At 41.7% G+C, this 20,287-nt stretch overlaps 1 protein-coding gene across 1 annotated transcript in view; it reads right to left on the reverse strand.

Annotated features, from left to right (window-relative positions):
* COLQ (collagen like tail subunit of asymmetric acetylcholinesterase) overlaps positions 1 to 20,287 on the reverse strand; it is a 38,759-nt gene that overhangs the window by 15,915 nt on the left and 2,557 nt on the right. The window contains exons 2-7 of the mRNA XM_059481095.1: positions 10,362 to 10,471; positions 8,282 to 8,377; positions 5,363 to 5,407; positions 4,584 to 4,610; positions 3,048 to 3,119; positions 692 to 754 (exon numbers count right to left, since the gene is read on the reverse strand). Of these exons, the coding sequence (XP_059337078.1) occupies positions 692 to 754; positions 3,048 to 3,119; positions 4,584 to 4,610; positions 5,363 to 5,407; positions 8,282 to 8,377; positions 10,362 to 10,471 (413 nt within the window). The remainder of the gene's footprint in view (positions 1 to 691; positions 755 to 3,047; positions 3,120 to 4,583; positions 4,611 to 5,362; positions 5,408 to 8,281; positions 8,378 to 10,361; positions 10,472 to 20,287) is intronic.

The raw sequence follows: 20,287 nt of genomic DNA on the forward strand, positions 1-20,287 counted from the left end.
ATTATGAAAAAGCCAGGTAAAGCCAGCAGCTTTGATTGTGCTTTGAAATTGAAACAAGTGAAATAAATTGTAACTGAGAGTAAATAAAGCATTAGAAGATACAATTAATAATCTGAAATAATTTTAACAATAATCTTCCTCTTCTGTTTTGCTTGTTTGTTATTTTTTTCCCCTGGAACATACTTAAGTTATACTTAAGTGTGATCATTAATATAAAACTGAGTTTCTCTTGAAGAAACGTGGAATAAACAAAGGTGTTCAGTTCTTCTTTCCAATCCTTTATTTGAATAAACTAATTTCATAATTTATTCCAACTGCCAGTAATATGTCTTGTTCTAGTAGGGGACCAAAATAAATTTTCACAGTCTTATGAGGTGGGTGGAAAGCATTGCAGACATGATTTAATGCTGCAGATATGCTTAAGAACTCCATTTTTCCCAGTGGGATACAATTATATCTGAGCTTGCTTTTAAAATAAACTACAAAAATTTATAACAAAGCATTTTTAGGAACAGCCAAAAACACAGCCAAGCCCAAACAGACAACATAACCTTGCTTGATGTAGAACATATTTTTTATCTGTATTAGACACATACATCTTGATAAATGCTTTCCAGAAAATTGATGAGGGAAGCAGCTGTCAGCAGAGCGTTAGAAACCAATGTCTGAAAATGCAGTTTGTTTAACAAACCTTGGAGCCCATTGGTCCTCTTGTACCTGGCAATCCCATCACACCCAACTCTCCCTTTTCACCCTAAAGGGTTCAATAAAGAGAGTTATTGAATGAGGATCTCCCATGAGGTCATGATTGAATGTCTGACAGTTCAGTGGTTCAGGTAGGTTTTATGTCAAATAGTTAAGCCTGACCTTGGTGCAGCATTGTGGACAGGGGTTTATATTGCAATTGTATTCTGCCTGAGCCCTCACATGTTGTCTTACTCTTCTATTTGAATTTTCTTGTGTGGGTAACTTTTGCTTCAGTTTTCCCAGCTGTTATTAAAGGCCATGCAAGCAAAGCACCCTCAGCAGTGCATCCTTTTCTGCATGAAAGTGCATTGTCTGTACCCAGCATCACCTCTACTGAGCTGCAGAAAAGAAAGGCATTTTGCTTCATGCCTCACAGCTTGTGGGGGCAGAGTGACTGCTTTTACAGTAGTTCTGAGGCACCATGTGCTGAACAGTCATTTGGAGACAGTAAATCATGAAAATGTTTTACAACCACTTTTCTGGCTGCCATCAACTAATAATACCTAGCATGAAATAGGGAGCGGATCCCCAGACATGCAGCAGTGCTACCAGCAGAACATTTGGCTCTTACTCTCCTTTGGCCTTCACTGTCCCAGAAATGGAGAGGATTTTCCCATTGGCTGCTGCCTCTGCAGAAGTTCAGACAAGACTTGAAGGAACAAAGTAGGAGAAATAGGGACTGAAGTTAGGCTGTGGATATGAGCTTAAAAACCTGGAACAGCAACTTACTGGAGATTAACAGCAAGATGGAGATGCAGTAAATATCTGTGGTGAGGAAGAATATTGTAAGTTGGTGAAGATCAGAGATGGGGAGAAAGGAAAGAGAGACATGAATAGAGACCACAGAGATCTTCTGCACTGTATTCAACTGGAGCCTTCACTGACAGGAAAATGAAATTTATAAAGACCAGAAAAAATGAAACTATGAACCTACATAAAGAACAGAGGAGACCAGTATCAGAAGAGACAATAAAAGCAGAAGAATCACCGTCAAACAGCAAGAAGGGCTTGCAGTTAAAGTGCAGGAAAAAATATTACTTCTGAATATGAGGGATGCTTCTAGGAATGTGATGAAAAAGCACAGAATTGACTAATCAAGACTAATGAGACAAAGGATATTAATCAAAATTAGGAAGACCACATAAATAAAACTAACACCTATACAAGAAGAAGATTGAGTGTATGAGTTTTCTCTCTGCTTTCCTCTCTTCCTTCACTAAGACTATGAAGGAAGGAGTTGATTGAGCCTTTTCTCTGCCCTCTCTGTTCCTGCTGTGGGAAATCATAGCACACAATGTGTTTGTGGGGGGAACCATTTCCCATCTCACAGTTCAAAGTGAACATGGATTTCTTTTAAGTACATACTCTCTTGCTGCTTGCCTACATTCCCACATACTATAATATGATGTTCTTCATCTAACATGGCTGGGAAGAGCTTGAAAATCTGCTTCCCAGATGTGGCTTAAATTCACAAGTCAGCTCTTACTATTCTTGCAGTATCAAGAGGTAATGCATCACATCCTCTGAGGTGGGGGCAGCAACCTTCATAGAGCAAAGGAAGAGTGAAAGATTTACCAGAAAAAGCTGTTTCAATCCAGGCATTTTGTGCAGTCCTTTAGCCTAATGCAACCTGGATTGAAGAAAAGCACGTTGTCTCAAAAGTCCCTGTAGAAGCTCCACAAACCACAGCTCCTATGAAGAGCTATTATACCTTTTGCATAAGCCAGTGCTTACTGTCCTGAAGTTTTTTTATAACCAATACAGGTGAAACAGCCACTTTGCAGTAGCAAAGCACATCCTGTCATTTCTTCTGCTGTTGATTAATAAAAATAACAGGAATTAATATTTGTTTGTATGAGAATGGACTTCAAAGATGTGATTAACCGTTGTCATGGTTTGTCATCTCTTTCCCTTGATATCAGCCTGGTATTTTCCCTCTGATCACGAGCTCACAGTACATCTTCAGGCAAAGGGATCCTCATAAAGAACAGTCATAACGGTGGCAAGCAGTTCAGAAACACTGATTTGTGTGACTGTGAGACATCAGTGAATCTTCATTGTAATAATCTTGAATTTCCCTTTAATCCTTGTAAGAAGTGCTACAGGGCCTGGACTGAAGGTGGAGTAACCTAAGCCTAGACTTTGCAGAGCAGGGTAAGAAAGGGGACAAGCACAGAATGTCCTTGCACTGCAACAGCTTCCCAGCTTCCTGCAAGTAGCTGTTTAGAGATTTCCTGAGACAACCCTTCCATTCAGATGGTGATGTTGAGCAGTTTGTTCCACATGGATTTCAGTCTTACCTTCTGTCCCACAGGTCCAGGCCATCCTACTGGTCCTGGCATCCCAGGGACACCCGGGGGACCTGGTCTGCCCTTGAACGGAAAACACTGATTACAATGGTTCATAAAAACACCCATTACAATGATTCATAAAAACACCCATTACAATGATTCATAAAAACACCGCTCCTGCACAGCTCCCTGCTGCAGACATGGCATAAAAAGACCTGTGTGTACTCATATCCATACAAATCCAATTTATATTGAGAGCAGAACCAAATCTTTAACTAACTATTCCTGTTACTGTGGTCCTTATTCTGAACATTCCTACATTGCTAGCTGTAATTGTTCTTTATTAACTGCTATATGACCACCAGTAACTACATCTGTACATACAGTTATTTATCTAATTGCTGCTTGTAAATCACTCTTTGAATATTTCCTAAAATGCTGCAGATTAAGGCTCTTCCACTGCATTACACTGCTTCGCAATATGATGTCAGAAATGTCATCATGACTTTCAGGGCCAAGAGTGAACTCTTGTGGGCCAGAAGCTTTTAACAAGAGTTGTACAGTTTTATTTCCAACCTGAGTGACTTCTCTTTCAGAAGTACTTGTATTTGTGAGAAGAGTAAGTGTTGATGTACTGTGTTTAAAGTTTAGCACTTTTTTGTAGGTTGGTGTGTCATTCTCTCAAAAACATTGCTGTTTTGAACCCTTAATTTATATTATTAATATTTTTGTTTACTGTAGGGCATTTGAAAATAGATTAAGAAATTTGTCTCTTCTGTTTATATGGTTTATATTTATTTGAATTACTGATTGGTAGCTGGTATCAAAATCCTTGGTATATTATTAGAAAGGTGTCAAAATCCATGGTATATTATTAGAAGGGTACTTCTTTTCCTAGTTAGTGACCACCCCCTGCATATCTCTGATTTCATCCTGCATTTCTGTCTTCTTTAAAGTTAATTACATTAAATGGATGTACTAAGTGACTGAGATAACATATTCTGTTTCATCACATGTAGGGACACATATTTTTGACAATATATCACAGATCATATGTCACCAAGCATAGGATTGTAGTCAGCATATTGCATTGGTGCCAGAGCTCTGGAAGGGTAATCATCAATGGTTGTTCCTCCTTCAGGGGTATCTAGCTGAACCTTGTTTAGACTTTGGATGAGTAAAAATTTTGATTTTGCTTTGGGTTTTTTTTTGGTATATCTTTTATAATAACTCCAATAATCTGCTTCCCATTGTCCACACAGACACTTCAGGTAATGTCCCACTCTTTCCATTTTTCTTTTTTCCCAGTCTTTGGCTTCTCTCCATGCTTTTTCTCAGGGAATTTGTCAAATTCAAGCCAGCTGGGGCAGCTCTCCAGCCCTGCAGCCAGAGATGCCTATCATCCACTCTGGGTACCAGTGAGAGAAGCACTAACAGGCTAAACTTCAACATTAGCTAAGTTTTATTGAACTGTTGTCCGCACCCCTCTCTGGCAGCTGCTATTAAATATTGGATGGGATTCTGAGACAGCACCTTTATTCATACCTTTCTTCCAGGCCTGCCAATCTCCCCCTGCCAGAGAAAGGAATTTGTCAGTCTTGCAGTCACCACATGAAGCACAGTGGCTCTCAAGTCAATGCATGAATGCATTTATATTAAAACAAACAAACAAACAAACAAACATGCAAACCCACAATCCCCTCCCCTAAAAAACCAAATACCACCAAACAAAACACTGTGAATATTTTTGTGTTCAAAACTGTGCTTACAGAGGTAAAATGAGAATTACTGTATTAGAGCTCCTTGGTCTTTCCTGTGTTCTCAGCCCTAAATCTACAGTCAACTCCTTGTATAACCAATCACACAATTAGCTGCTCAGCTTCAGCTTTACAGCTCTTTGGCATCATTATGGAACAAATCATTGCACATCTAAAAACATAACATATAGGCCACCTGAGCTGTCCCATACAATTCACACTGCATGGGAGAGCTCTGCTCCTGATGTTCTCCAGGAGGGACAGGGAGCTCAAGGCCTTTGGGTCAGAAAAATTGATGAGTTTTGCACCTGAGATGCTTTCTCAAAGCATACCTTAAACATAGGTCACAAAGGAAGACTATTATACTTCAAGACTGAAAATAACACAGAAAGACTAAGTCTGAAATTATAGCTTCAAGCCAATTCATAGCTTTACATTCAAATTAAAGCCAAACCTTCCATTCATAAGGCCCATCATTCACTAAACAGACAAAGAAAAAAGTGAACATCCTCCCCTGCTGCTTTGCTCCTCAAAACCACATCAAACTCCATGACAACAGACACTTACTTTCTCCCCTTTTGGTCCCATTATACCAGGAATTCCTTGTGGACCCTAGAGAGGAACATGAACGCTATTAACACTATTAATTAACATTATTATTAAACTGCATTAGTGAGGTGTTTGTGTTCCATCAGCCCTAGACCCTGTATGTCTCCTGGGACCTCAGGTGTTGGGTGTTGTGTTTGAATGTGGCTCCAAACCCCAGGTCTGTGCCACTGCTGAACAGCAGGATGGAGAGTTGGACTGAAGTGGGAATGGGAAGGGCAGGGGAAACTCATAAATGAGGAGAACCTGCAAGAAAAACAAGCCTGGGGCAAATGAAAGATGAGAGGTTATCAAAGTCCTGAAGAATTAGCAACCATGACATGGAGACACCACATCAGCTGGAAAAAGAGGTCAGCCCAAGGGGTGGTAAGGGAAGTAGCATAAAACATATGGGATGGGCTCTGCAGGATGGCATGGACATGGAAGATTGACACCATTTCTGAATTCTGAAAATATTTCTTTCTGTCAAACAAGGCTGATTCTATTTTCAGGAGACTTCTTAATCCAGGGAGACCTTGAACACTTTTCTCAGAAAAAAACACCAGAAAAGAGATTTGTTTCTAGAAGGCTTTGGTTTGCAGAGCATCTTTTACTTTCAGATGACTAAGGAAAATAATCCCATGAGCCTGCATCAGAGAAGCATCAGATTCACTGTAAAAATCACTTACTCCAGATTTGGATCCTGCCTGTCTTATACTGTCCAAAATGTGATCAAATTGTACATGAATAGGAGCAAAATTTATCCTCAAACACAAATTACTCCAACTACTTTAGTCAGTAGAGTTATTTTAGGTTTTCAGTAATGAAAATCAATGCACCCTCTTAGAGTTAGAACAAAATTTAATCTTATTTATTTCTTTTTATCTTAGGATACACATGGGAGGAATTACACTCAAAGTTATACCATTACAAATCTAATTCTCCTTCTTATGAAAATTTATTAAAATTCAGCTATGAGTCAACAGTATGAACTTTTACAACTCATCTGAAAGCCCTGCAAGCTACAGAAGAATTCGAAAGTAATTACTAGATGTCTTTGTAATGGTAGTATTTCTTTGCAGGTGGCCATTGTCACAAAGTATTTCCCAAAAGACTGCTGGTTCTAATATTGTCCTGTACAAGGCACAGTACTGTAGTTTGTAATTAAAAATTCCAAAGCCATGTTATACCCATCCTACTGTCTGCTGTTATGATAAAACCTGCCAGCCTGCTCTATTTAAAAATGTTCTTGGAGGCATCATAGGTCATTTGGTAGCAAGATTAATATTATTTATAGCAATGGACATTGTAGAACAATAGAATTAAAATTACTTTCTTGCAGTTTAAGTCAGAGAGACTATCAAGAGGAGTTTTTTTTTTTTTAAACAGTCTAGCAAAGACTGAAATAACAAGTGTATTTTTCATATGAACAGCAATCTGGATCATGGCCAACACACTGCAGGGCTGATTCATAGGGCAGAGGAGACTTTCCTCAAGACAGAACTAGGCAAACACGACGCATCACTTCTGGCCACACTTTTCCACTCTCATGAGCTAAATTAATCTTCTTCATCCTGTATCTCAGCAAAGACAAAATGGCAAAACAATAAATACAAAGTTCATGGGGAGTTGGAACTAGGTGATCTCTTCCAACCCAAACCATTCTATGATTCTATAAAAAGACTTTGTGGCTTTCACCTTGAAACTTCTATACTCTTCAATTATCTTCTGAAGTACTGACTTATAAATAATTAAAGCTAAGCTTTTTGCCACATAACTGAGCCTTTACTTTGGCCACATAAATGAGCCTTTACTTTGATGTGTTTTCCATACTTTTTAAATAGTGTTTGGGTGCTTGTTAGCTTCCCAGGCTGCCAAAGCCTCAGCCACAGCTTTGCTGAGCACAGGCCCTGAGCTGTGTCTGGGCTGTGTGGCAATAAACTGGCACCCAGGGGGGTTGAGGAAGCTCATTGTCCCAAGGCACCAGGCACAGCACATGGACTGGGACTGCCCAGCAGGAACTGGAAGTACCTCTCCATGAAAACTCTCCATTTTCTTTGGAGGAAACTGGAATGGAAAGGCAAACGGATGATCCTTTCAACAATACAGAGATGTTCATAAAAAACTTCTCTCTAGGGGCAGCTCATTTCCTCAGAAGAAAAGGGCCAGGTTGGATGGGGTTCTGAGCAACCTGGTATGGTTGTATTGTCTCTGTTCATTGTAGGGAGGTTCTACTTGCTGACCTTTAAAGGTCCCTTCCAACTCAAACTGCTATGCGACTCTAAGATTTCTGACCTTCCTCTGAAGATTTCTGAAAGAATAAATTGCAGAAAATGAGGTGTGAGGTCAAAAAGACTGGTCTGAGGTTATCCAGCAAGTCAGAGGCAGAAACACTGCAGGTCAAGCTAGCAGACCCTGCACCTCCTGACTCCCACCCCAGTGCCCTGCTAAGCCTCTCCTTGTCCCTGATTTTACTGTAGATGTTTGCCTTCTCAGGGATGTACTCTGCTAACATCCCAGTCCATTTCTTACCTTGTGCATCCACTCCACAGGCTCTTGTCCTCACAAAAAAGAGAACAGAGTCTAAAGCAAAGAAAAGACTGACAAGAAGCATCTGAAGGAAGTGATGACACATCTGTGATTTTTGATGGGTGCTACCCGCTGTAAAACTCCACAAAAATGAAGGGTGAACTTGAAATGGAATGAAGTGTGTGAGGCAGGGTTGAGAACATAGGGTAAAAAGCCTGCATGATTTATGCAAAGTCATATCAAAATGAATTTTAGCCAGAGCTTGGCATGCTTATTGGGTGGTGAAAAGCATTTTCATGTGTTTCACAGCTTTGTAAGGACTTATGAGCAAGTGAGAGAATGATGTGGTTTCATCACACATGCCTCACTCACCTGGGGGCCAGGAGGCCCTGCAGAGCAGTGCAATTCAGGCAGAGTGGAAGCCTGTATTATCTGGAGCTCATGGCACAGCTCTTCCATATCCAGCTTCTATGAAACATCAAACATATGAGTGAACATGCAGCCACATGTAGCCTGTTGAAGAAATGCATAAAATTCCAGCCACCATAGAGTACAGCCTCAAAAGGGTTTATTGCTCCCTTTGGGAGAAGTCTGGGGCTTATCACAAGGTTATCTTCATGGATGCCTGAACATTAGCACTTCAGTATAGCCTCCTGCCCCATGCTTCCTTCTCTTCCCCCTCTTCCTCCTCTTCCTCTCCCTGAGGCCCATTGCAGCCAGGCTTCCCCTCTGAGCCAGCGTGGGACCCTGGCCTATTCTTAGACCTGACCCTGCCCTCTCTGTCCCACTTTGCCAGCAGCAGCTCCTCTCCAGGAATAGCATCTTGCTCTAAAAATAGAGACTTCAGCCAGGGAGGGCACAGGCAGCGTGAACTTCGCTCCAGAAGACGCTGACCCGCAGGCATCCATCCACTGCAGATCAGAGCCAGTGCCTTACATGATCAATGAATGCCTGATCTTCTGGCTTCAAACATCAAGCTTTCATGAATGAAATACTTTATTTATGTCCTGTGACAAAAGTGATCTCCCCTGGAAATACAGATGAACACTGAGCCAGAAACACTGGTCCGAAACAACTGATCTTCAGCTTCCTAAAGAAAAGGCCATTTTCCGGTAAAGCTCTGACTACGGGCTCCAAAGAACAAACTGCTCATGGTTTAATTCACATGGCTCCCACCCTGCTTGTAACTGCTTATTTTCATATCATGCTTTCATGGGGAGATGGTGTGAAGGGGGATTTTAACTCAGATTACTCTCTAAGCTGCCTGAAGGGATCTCAGAGACCCTGGTCCCAGTCTCATCCTTACTGAAGGAGTACACAACATTCCCAAAGAGATCCTGTCTTTGGATCTCCTTTCTGTGGAAATCAAGGCATAGGCAGGGGAGGTAATGAGGGAGGCCTGGAGAGAACAGCAGCCTGAGTTCAATCCTGATCAATCAAAAGGCAATGGAGGATTTTACACCATACTTCTTCTCGGGTTACTTCTTGTCTGGCATCTTACTAATTATTATTTACTATTATTATGATTTACATAATTTACTATTTTTATCATTTACATTATTATTTATTTACATTATTATTTACATTGTTGATATGATTTAAATTATTTACATTATTTACTATTTAATCATCATTTATTTAGAACACTAGCAATAATTGCAGTGTTTGCATATGGTAAATAAATATTAAAATTAAGGAACAGGAATTGCTGAGTAGGAAGAAGAATTCTTTATGCTGGGATGGAGGATATGCTGTAGTCAGCAGAACCTGCAGTAAGGGTACTTGGGCAAATTGCTATGTCTTATTCCCATTGTATCCTGCGCATGCTTATGTCAGCATATGTGTATGGACATTTATCACAGGTTTGTGCATAGGTGGGTGAGTGAAAACTGACACCAGCCTCTCAAACACATATGTGTTTCTGCAAAATGAAATGGTGGGGGGTAGATTCCACAGGAAGATTTCAGGATCTTCATTTCACCTACTAGGTAAGGCAAATGTGATGCAGAACAGGATATACACCCAGGAATCATTGTGCAGGATGGAAAATTGCCTTTCTGTCCTTACTGGTTTACTTCTTTGCCATTTCCTCTGGTTCAGGATTGCCTCACTCTAAGAAGGTTTCAATGCAGAGTAAGGGAAATATTTAAAGTTAATTGAATTAACTGCAGGAACAAATCCAGCCTTATTTCATTCCTTGATCCATTTGATATTTACTTCAAGCCCCAGTCTGGGATGCTGTGTGATTGTCCTCACAGAGCCACATCAGCACTGCCAGGCAGGTTTGCTGAGTGACACCATGAAGCAGTGCTCGAGAGGATGCTGCATTCTTTGTCATTAAAGCTCATGTAAAAGAAGTGAAAGCCAGACTTACAGTGCTCCAGATGTACTCAGAGGATGCTTCATTCTTTGTCATTAAAGCTCATGTAAAAGAAGTGAAAGCCACACTTACAGTGCTCCAGCTGTGCCTGAAGTACGGTGGCGGGAGCAGGGGCGGTGGAGGAGGGCCAAGGAGGCAGCATGTTCTGCAGTGCTGCTTCTTCTGTTCCAAACAAGGCAGATCTGTTCAAGACAAACACTCATCTGTGGTCTTGAACAGCACAATCATTTCTTACAGAACAAGAGAAGTTGCCATTTCACAGAACACTGTCCTACATCCTGTAGGCATTGATTACAATCAATTGCTGTAATCCAAGCAGGGATTTAAGAAACCTGGTGAACCCTAAAGTCTCTAAGTTTCTTTTTGTGCCAAAGGCTTTGGAGAATTCTAAGCTCTAAATGTGGCTCTGACACAGGCAGAATCTCGAAAATTCCAGATTGGTCACATCAGAAAATGAATCAGGCATTTATTGTTTTCTCTACCCTCTGTTCCAAAAGCCAAAAGATGTTACAAACAGCATCTTCTGGTCCCTGCTACAGCCCACTTGCCACCAGGAAAGCACTCAGTGCTGTTGGCCATCACCTTCCCTGTGAACTGAATCACTTTAGGCATTTTTGTGCTAAGTGGGAAGTGAGAAGCTGTCCCACAACACATTGACTTGTATTTCCTCTGGAGCTGCAAGCAGCTGCAACTTAGCTGACAACTTTGTCACTGACTGACTGGTAAGACGGGATCTCAGCTGTGTTTGGCAGTGTATTTAATGTTGTCTGAGAGGTAAACTTGCATCAAAATATGCTCTGACCAAAATTCACAAAGAAGGATATTAAGATGGTGCATTTATACACTGTATTTTTTCCTTTGAATCTTATTTACTTCTTGGGAAACACATCTCTGATCAGAGTGAGGACCTTCCTCAAAGGTTTTTCCAAGGATAGCAAATATTTATTTATGCCTGTTGGTTTCTTCCTCTGGCTAGTGGCAGCTGGAATGGGTGTCTGTGAATTGAAGGGGGGCAGGGAGCCAAGAAGAAAAGCCTATGGTGAAGTATCTGGTATTAATAGAAAATCTCTAAATTAAGTTTCTGGGAAGACAAACCTGATGAAATTGCTAGATTTGAGTGCAAATCAATTGCAGGCTGGATATTAGTCACATCTCAAGGTAAGGGAAGAACAGAGTTCTAGTTTTTCAAATGTCTCAGAAAATGTATTACCTCAGTTCCACCACCCCATGTTAATGGGGATGGCATTTTCTCAGTCCTGAAGCACAGAAAAGAGCTGCCCAGAGGAGTGGGATTCAGGTGCGTTCAGGGGTAGTTCATGCCATCCAGATGTTTTTTCTCTATTAAAATACTATTTGTGATGATATCTTTGAGACCTGAATCAGTTGAATTCTGGAAGGGTCCACAATGAAGACTCTTTTTCAACTTTTCCTCACAAGTTTGAAACTCAGTCAAAAACTTCAATTTAAGAGAAAGGCAGAAGATTTATTTAAAAAAAAAAAAGCATATTTTTTTCATTTTAAAGCTTTAAATATGCACTGAAAATGCCAATGTCTTTTAAAAAGTAACAGAGGTAGGAGTCACTTGTCTCCAGCACTTACATGTAATAAAATACCAAGATATTAAGAGTTGAGTTTTATATTGGCTTAACCTGAATTCAGTCACTGTTATGCAGCTGTAAACAAGTTTTTCAATTTTTAACACACAACTTCTGTGGTTGTCTGTGTTTCAGGATTGAATTTGAACATATTGCATTTGGACAAAATAGTGCAATATTAAGGTAATGGACAACTTGTAATTTAACAGGGTATAAAGTGTGATTATAGCTTTATTTTAGGCCACATTCCAACATAATTTTTCTTAGTATCACCGCATTTCATGGTTTAGTTAAAATTTCAATAGGATTATTGTCATTCAGTGAGAATAAGAATATCAAAACTAGCCTGATGTGGCTTAGTTGCTAAGATATCTCTACTGCCAATTCTTTTTGTGCAGAAAAAAAGATTTACATTACTGCAGTTGTACTGCTACTTTAAAAAAAATGTTGTTCTTTAAATATTTTGCAAATATAAGATTAAATATAGATGTGCAGCTATAGTTCTGATATGATACTTGTCACATCCTCAAGAGTAAATTCCAGTCCTGCGTTATAAAAATTTGGATTCTCCTTTTTAGAAGAAAAGCCTGAAAATCTGTGGAAGAGCTTTATTGTGAAAAACACTATACCTAAGTGAGAGGGTAAAAAAAAGCCCCTCATTTCAGTCTTTATGCTACTGTAACACAAGTTAGGCTGAAGCCCACTCTGGGTTTGCTGGTATGAACAGTGGTAGCATGCACTGATCTCAGTGAGGAGACAAGCAAAATCTAACTACCAGTAATAGCAATATATACTATTACTGTAGATATTATTAGACACTATTACTAATAGATGCTATTCCTTTAGATAGATACTAAATCCTAATAGACACTATTATTATATACCAAGTAATTGCATACCATTAATAGTAAAGATATTGCTATATAGGACAGGTATTAATTATGTAATGACTTGGGTAGTTAATATTTCAGGGGCTCCATCAGTAACCCTGGCTCTGCTCTGGAAGGTGCATTTTTCAAGAAAATATTTAAGAAAAGACCGATTCTAGACCCAAAAACTTTCCCCACTCAGGTATGAAAAGTGATAGGGCAGCAGAAGGAGCAAAAACCCCAATGATTCACAAAGAGACTGCAGGTAGGACTGCTGTAATCTGATCTTCCAGTAAGCACCACATTTCTTTGCTATGGGTTCTGTCAGTAACTGCAATGGGTCCAGGATGTACAACTATTACAGTATTGCCTTGATTTATATCACAAAAGGGTTACCTTGGCAGGCTCACAGGCTCTTAGCAAATGCAATGTGTATTTTTAGGCTCCAGGTTAGCTTTGTTTGCTAAACACAGCTTCAGAATACTCCAGTCCCCATCAGTGGAAAAAATCTCAGCCCAAGAATAGGACTGCCATAGTTTTCTGTGAAATATGAAGAGCCTGCCCACACGGAGCATGCGTGTAGGAAGCTGCTCTTTCAACAACTCCAATGCCAAAGAACATGTTCAATAAGAAAAAAAGACAAAGTGAAAATATCCTTTTAGGACTTGTCCAAGAGGCAGTTGTTTTCAAAGAACATAAAAATTTAAATAATCACCTTTGAAATAGAACATGTTTACATTCTCAGCTTATTTTTATGGTCAAGGCTATGAGTTAATCCAGTTCCAGAAAGTGACTTTATAAATCTATGGATATACTGCCAATGGTAGCTTCAGGAAAGAACATACTTTAGCTAAGGTGTGATGTTTCATTTTGCTGCTGCAGATTTCTTGTGACCATAGCTGGGATTTGGGAACTCTTACTCAAGTTGGCACAACACAGAGCCAGAGAGAAACCTTCACCCAGGCTGAGTCCCCTGGAGCGGGGCTCATATGAGGTCTGTGAAGCCTCCTAGGGCAGATCCTAGAGAAATCCATAACCCCACAGCTGCAACAGAAATACCAAAGATATTCTGCTGGATTCAGGTCAGATTTACAAGATTTCACTGAAAAAAAAATCATAAATAAACCATGAAAGTGACTTTCCTCCTAAAATCACAAAGCTGTAGGCTGAACGCCAGGACAAAAGGACAAGAAAGGAAAAGGATACTTAACATGTGTTTCCCTTCCTATTTATGACCACATTGATCCAGCAAGCCCGGGTGGGAAGCTGAGCTGCGACCCAAAGTCTCACCCTGAGAGCAGGGCTGGTGGCTTGCCCAGCCTGCGACAGGCAGGGCTGTGCTGACACCCACCACAGATGCTTCTCCCCTGCCGATGGCACTCAGAATTAATCATAAACCAGCTGGGCAGAGCAGCCAGTTAATGACTGTGGGCTTGTCCAGCTGAAACTGAGCCTTTCATCTGCTTTGTTGTCATTCATTCAGGCTCCTCTCAGCCTCCTTGCAAGGACAGCAGAGCCCCACAGGCTGCAGCCACCCAGCTCCAGTCTGGACATCTACTGCAAGCAACCGGGGCACGTTTTCCTCTTTAGTTAGGAAAGCTTAGGAGCTTGTTAAAGGTGCCTTTATCTACAGAGCAGATGCAGGTATTAAGCTCTCCTTCAAAATGCCAAAGATAAGTGCCAGCATTACCAATGCTTCTTTAAAGAGTGTTTTATGAAACTTTTTGACTCAAAGTGTGCTTTAAGGCCATATAAGCAGAGATGAGAATACACCTTGTGTTTGGAGCTGGGTTGAACAGTCAGGTTAGTGAATTTTCTGCACCTCTTAAAACATTTTTGAACTTGAACCTTATAGTTGATGGCTGCAATATATCCTTTCCTATAAACCACATTAAATATGCGAAAGAAATAGATCAAGCTTAGGTAATGGTGTCTGTGTGGAGGAGGTGGTGACCCATGAAATTCCTGTGGGAATTACAAAATGAGACACAGAGATGAAGCTCTGCCCTGCTACTAATTTCCCTTTGCTTAAGATGGGCTTCAGTTCAGACTCTTTAGATACAGAACAAAGCAGATCAGAAATTATTTCAATTAATTTGAGAAAATGAAGAAATCCAGATGAAACCTTGCAAGTTTCTTTTAATAGAACCATAACATTCTTTAGGCTGAAAAAGACCACTAAGTTCTAAATGTTAATTTAGCACAGTCAAGAAAATCTCATAGAAATTTGAAAGCGCCCCATTTTTAATCTCTGAAGAATCACAGGCTGCAGCAGCAGTACTTCACTAGCTGATGCACACTCAGAAACTGTCAGAAATAAATAAATAAATAAACAAACAAATAAATAAATAAATGTATTTAAAAATCAGTCAGTGTTCCCAAAGCTTGACAACTGCATGATCCCTGGCACTCTGCCTGGACAATGGGACTGGAGATTCACCTGGCCACAGCAGCAAGGACTCTCTGTCCTCTATCCCCACCTAACACTGGGCCCACGTCCCTCAGCAGCTCTGGGAGAGCTGGGAGAGAGGGGTGGCTGCATCTCTGAGGTCAGCCCTAAAAAACACTGCAGGCACAGCAAGGTGTGGGAGAGAAAAGGGGCCTGTGGGATTTTTTAGCAAAGGAAGGGTCTTTTAACCCCTGTATGTAACATTTCAGACATTTTATCTGTGTGTATGGGCATGTACGAGGACAACACGGATGCCAGAAGATTATGCACTGTTCTCTCAGACTGATTACAGAAGGAAAATTCTGAGATCAGTACAGAGAGGGAGAGAGAGAGAGCAGGATTTGCTTGTGTTGGCTCTGCATTCTGTTTCACAAAACAATGAAAAATCCCAGTAAAATCTAATGGGTGTAACACTTCAGTGGGTTATAAAACGGGTTTGAAAAATAAACCCGTGTCTTATAAATCCTAATAACCATGACAGGGCCATTCTGTGCAATTTTCCTTCTATTGCCTTTCACTTGCAGAGCTCCAGAGCCCTAGGCACTGCTAAACAATGTTGACAATTCTATGCACTCCCCACCATTGCATGAGAAACTGAGGCACAGAGAAGTTAAGCAAGTCCCCCACGTCCAGGGATAACTCAATTACAGTACCATCTGGTGAATTACAATATCTCAACTCGTTTTATGAGCCAGATCATAAAACTCAACTGCTCTTCACACAGAGCATTAGTATAAATACTCTGAGTATTAAAGCCTAAGAATTTACTGTAATCTGTAGAAGAGCCTGAAGCCTGAAAGATTAAAGCAGGATGGCCTGAAAGACTTCTGTATGTCATTCAGTGCCACACAGTCCTCTCCCACTTTGTGTAAGATCAGTAGCAACAAAGCTGAGAGACACCAGTTCCACCCTTCTGCAAGTGCAAGATCATAATCTGTCAGTGCTGGCAGAGATCAAACATGTACTTGACTTTGATGTTGCTCCACCATATGCTCAGACAGTCCCAGACAATCCCTATGAGACTGTGGGTGTTGCTGTGTGCTCAAAAAGACTTCAGAGAAAACCCTCTCAATTCTTATTTGAAAGCCTGTTGCCATCAACTAGATTAATTCCTCATGACTCCCTTGCCACAACAGATTCCCAAGCCAGAAAACTTTGTTCTTCTGCCTTTGACCAAAAGCCCAACTATGTATTGACTTCGTATTGGAAAAAATGGTAAACTTTGTAGTTTCAAGAGGCTGGTAAAAATACTCCATAATCACTTCCCTGGGTAGAAGAAAACTGAAATGGTAGCACTGCCTTTACTTGTGTGCACTCCCCAGAAGCCTACATTTATCCATTACCTTCTTGCTAGTTCCTGAGGAAAGTGGTGGACCTCTTTTCCCCACAATATTTCAGTTCTCCTCTGTGCTTTTCCTACATCCACCTTGTCTTCCCAAATGCTCTTTTACCATCACAGCTGTGTGACTACAGGAAGAGTCCCCACAATTTCCTTCCCATTAAAGGGGTGATTCCCTGGAGATGAAAAAGGAAGAAGTAGAACACCTAGGCTGGGGTCAGTTAATTCCTGTAGAGTTTTTCCTCTCTTGTTTATTTCTGATCTTCCTCAAACAATTCCCCCAGATTTGAAGGTCTTGCCCTGTTCTTTTCTACCTTCTAAGCTGCAGCACCAGACAGATCTCCCAGCTGTGTCCTGGTTGTGCTGCACCACAGCTGAGTCTGCAGCCACACACCACCCTTGCACCAGGAGTTAAAGACTGCAGGGATACAGGGTCTATTGTGACCACAAATGTCCTCCTTTCTAAACACAAGTGATACTTTTCTAAGGTTTTAACTGATATTAGATGTTTCTTTTGCTGCAGCTGCACTGCTGGTGCTTCTGTGCCAATAGCCCATCCATGGGAAGCCTCAGTGTCTGATAGGAAATAGATTGTCAAATGCAAGGAGGCTAAAATGTGAAGCCACAGACTGTTCCCCTCCTGTGCAGGGCTTTGGTAATATTGGCATGCCCACAAATGAACTGTCTGTACCAAAGGCAGAGAGCTACAAGCACCATCTCTCTACAGCTACACGGGGACTAAGCTGATTTTGCAGCACTTTGGATTGCTTGTTGGTGAGCTTCTATCCTTTCAGTGAAAACACCTGATTTTGAAACAGCTTGCTCTGCTTTGCTGGAATTTAAGCCTCCACCTTTCAGTCTGCTCATAACGAAAATGTGGTATTGACCAACATGTCCCATACCCATGGGTACAGCCAGTGCTCTCCTCATTCATCGCAAGGGTGCAGCATGGACAGCCTGGAGCAGCTGGATGTCCACGTCAGCCATGGATCACTTTCAGCTGAGGTTCCCTTTGGGAAGTGCTGCCTGTCAGAAGCACTCAGAGGTTATGGAGAAACCTGCAGATCAGTTACTGCTTCCTTTGCTGGAAAGCCAAGCGGGCACTGCCTCAGCTCCTGTACTGGCCTCTGTCCCTGGCAGCTGGAGGACTTCTTCACAACCCAACAAGTGAATGTCACAATATTCTCCTTCAACAGCATTTCACTGAACCCCTTCCCTTCATTTGCATTATCAGTGAACTTTTTTGTCAAGACAAGCACCTTGTCAACCAGTAATGCCATAAATATGTCAGAAGCCTCTTCCTTCTCCTGCATGCAAGGCCAGGGCTGCACTTAAAGAGCTTTGCTGCAAACAGGTTTCAGCTTCCTCACTAGAGGCCATGTCCTCTTCTGATTTGTGTTTACTGCTGCAAGGCAAATGCCCAAGTTCCTGAACTGCCTCTGATGTCCTTTCCTTGTCCCTTACCCACAGGATCAAGTGGGCTCCTGCTCACTGGTTTACTGTGAATTTCAGAGCATCTCTGGGGGACCTTGGCTACTGAGGATGACATCAGGGTTCCCTTCCTTTGCCCTTGCTGAGGAGAAGGTGGATGCAGGCTCGGAGTCAGGACAGGCTGTGCAGCCATGTGGCTGCTCTGCTCTCACCTTACTCAGCACAGCACACACACCAGAGAAGCTCTGTGAGGCCTAAGGTGGTTTCTTTCCTGAGTATCATCTACATTGACCAGAGCAGGACACCCAGTCTGGGATTTTCACAGGTCATATCTGCCAGGGGAGAATATACAGGTAAAGTCAAATCAGGTAGGTTTTAAAACTCTGCTTATTTAAAGACCCATTCGCTTGAAGCAACAGTAACCACACCAGGCCAGGTTGTAAATTTGCTACCAGTCCAAGCCTTTCCCCAGAGGCTGCTCAGGAATTGTCCTCTTTATCAGCTTAGAAAGGTAGCCATATACCTTCCTTCTTTTGGCTTAACTTTCCAGCTTCTCATGTGGGCTACCAAGTTAAACCAGCCAATCCCAAGGTTATTTTCTTCTCTGAAGCTAAACAGAGAATCTACTGAAAGAATATTTTGTTTCCCTTTCAGGCTCATATGAATCACAAACAAGACAGAAAGCTCTCAGACATCCCGGCCCAGGACCTTTGGCTGCCCAGCCCCACAGCTGGGTGACTGCCCTCTCATGGCCAATGATACTTTGCTTTCCTTCTTCTAAGCTGTAGCCTTTGCCAGTCGCTCATTTCCATCAGGAATTTTAATCTAACCCCAGCTTTCCTGCTTATGTTTGTTCTATGAGAAACCGACTGACCAGTGGTACCAGGATGCTCAGCACCTCCTGGGCCATGCTGACTTTACAGAGCAGAACCAGGCTTCCTTCCCTGGTCTGATATTTCTGCTTGCTAGTCACCCTTTGGGCTGTTTTCCCAGCAGGCTCTGGCTGCTGCCTTTTGAGAGTCTTCAAGCTTTTACTTTTCATCTTGTTTTAAATTCCTTCTGCAACTTCCTTTCTCTTGCAAACACTCTGATAAGTCATTGTCTTGTGATTTTACACAAATAAATATTTACAATTACTCTCTTTAGAAACAAAATACATCCACCTGACACCTTTGCTGTCCATTATGACAATAGTTTGGATTCCTGCAGGGAAAAGAAAACCAAATCCTGATGATGGGGTCAGATGTTCCTTTTATAGAAAGACAGCTCTGATCCCAACTCCCCCAATGTCAGGAATCATCCCTTGTTTCTGTGTCTTTTCTCTCCTGCTGTTTCTCTCACAAATGCTCAATGCCCCCTGCCCGCAGCACAGCACCCCAGTGGCTCCCAAGGTCCCTTCTCTGAGCTGCCCAGCCATGGCTGTCACCCCACACAGTGACACCCCTCACACCCCACCCTGCTCTTCCCAGCCCACCTTGCCCATCACCACGGCTCCAACAGTGTCAGTTCACAAAAAAACTCAATTCTTTCCTGCAGCTCTGCCACATGAAGTCTGGCTGCAAATATTATACCTTCCTGAGTCAAAGGGGATAACCTAATGCCCAGTGAGATATAAAGTTCCCTTTCTTCAGGAAAATAAGAGGACAAAGGCAAAGAAAGTGTGAGGGATACTGCCAATAGTGCTCTGATATCCCATTGAGTTCTTTTAAACTGATCCACCATAATATTTCCAAAGGACTAGGAATCAATATTGACTGTAGGAGCCAACTGAATCAAGGGATGCACCTGTGGCATGCATAGAAGGCCAGAAGATGCACTGAGATGCAGCTCTTTTTCTTTGGATGCTTCTGGTAATTTAAATACTGTCCCATCTCTCTGCAAAACCTTGATGGGCCTGGATGAGCAGTAAAGGGGAGGAGAAGGAAGGAGAAGGGGAGGAAGAGAGTCTTTCTACTACCTGAATTTGGAAGGTGGCTTCCTTCAGGCTGGTTCTTACAAGGTGCAGACTGGTTCATATAGCCCTACTAAAAATGACTACAGAACTCATGCCTTCATCATGTGAGTGCAGCAGTTCGGGAACCTGAGCAGGGCAGAGCTCTGAAAAATAGATGTAAATGACACCACAAACACAAGTGGTGTAAGGGTGGGGTATGACAGGTTACCCTGAAAATAATCTGCTGTCTCCAGGGGCCGAGCTACCCACCCTGGGGTCTTCACTGCCATATGAACCACAGCTAGATGCTCTTCTTACATGTTATAATACTTGTAACATGTTATAATATCACTCCCTGGAACATTTTCTCCAGAAATGACAC

This window comes from Ammospiza nelsoni, chromosome 1, assembly GCF_027579445.1.
Source record: "Ammospiza nelsoni isolate bAmmNel1 chromosome 1, bAmmNel1.pri, whole genome shotgun sequence".
In the NCBI taxonomy this organism is placed as follows: domain Eukaryota; kingdom Metazoa; phylum Chordata; class Aves; order Passeriformes; family Passerellidae; genus Ammospiza; species Ammospiza nelsoni.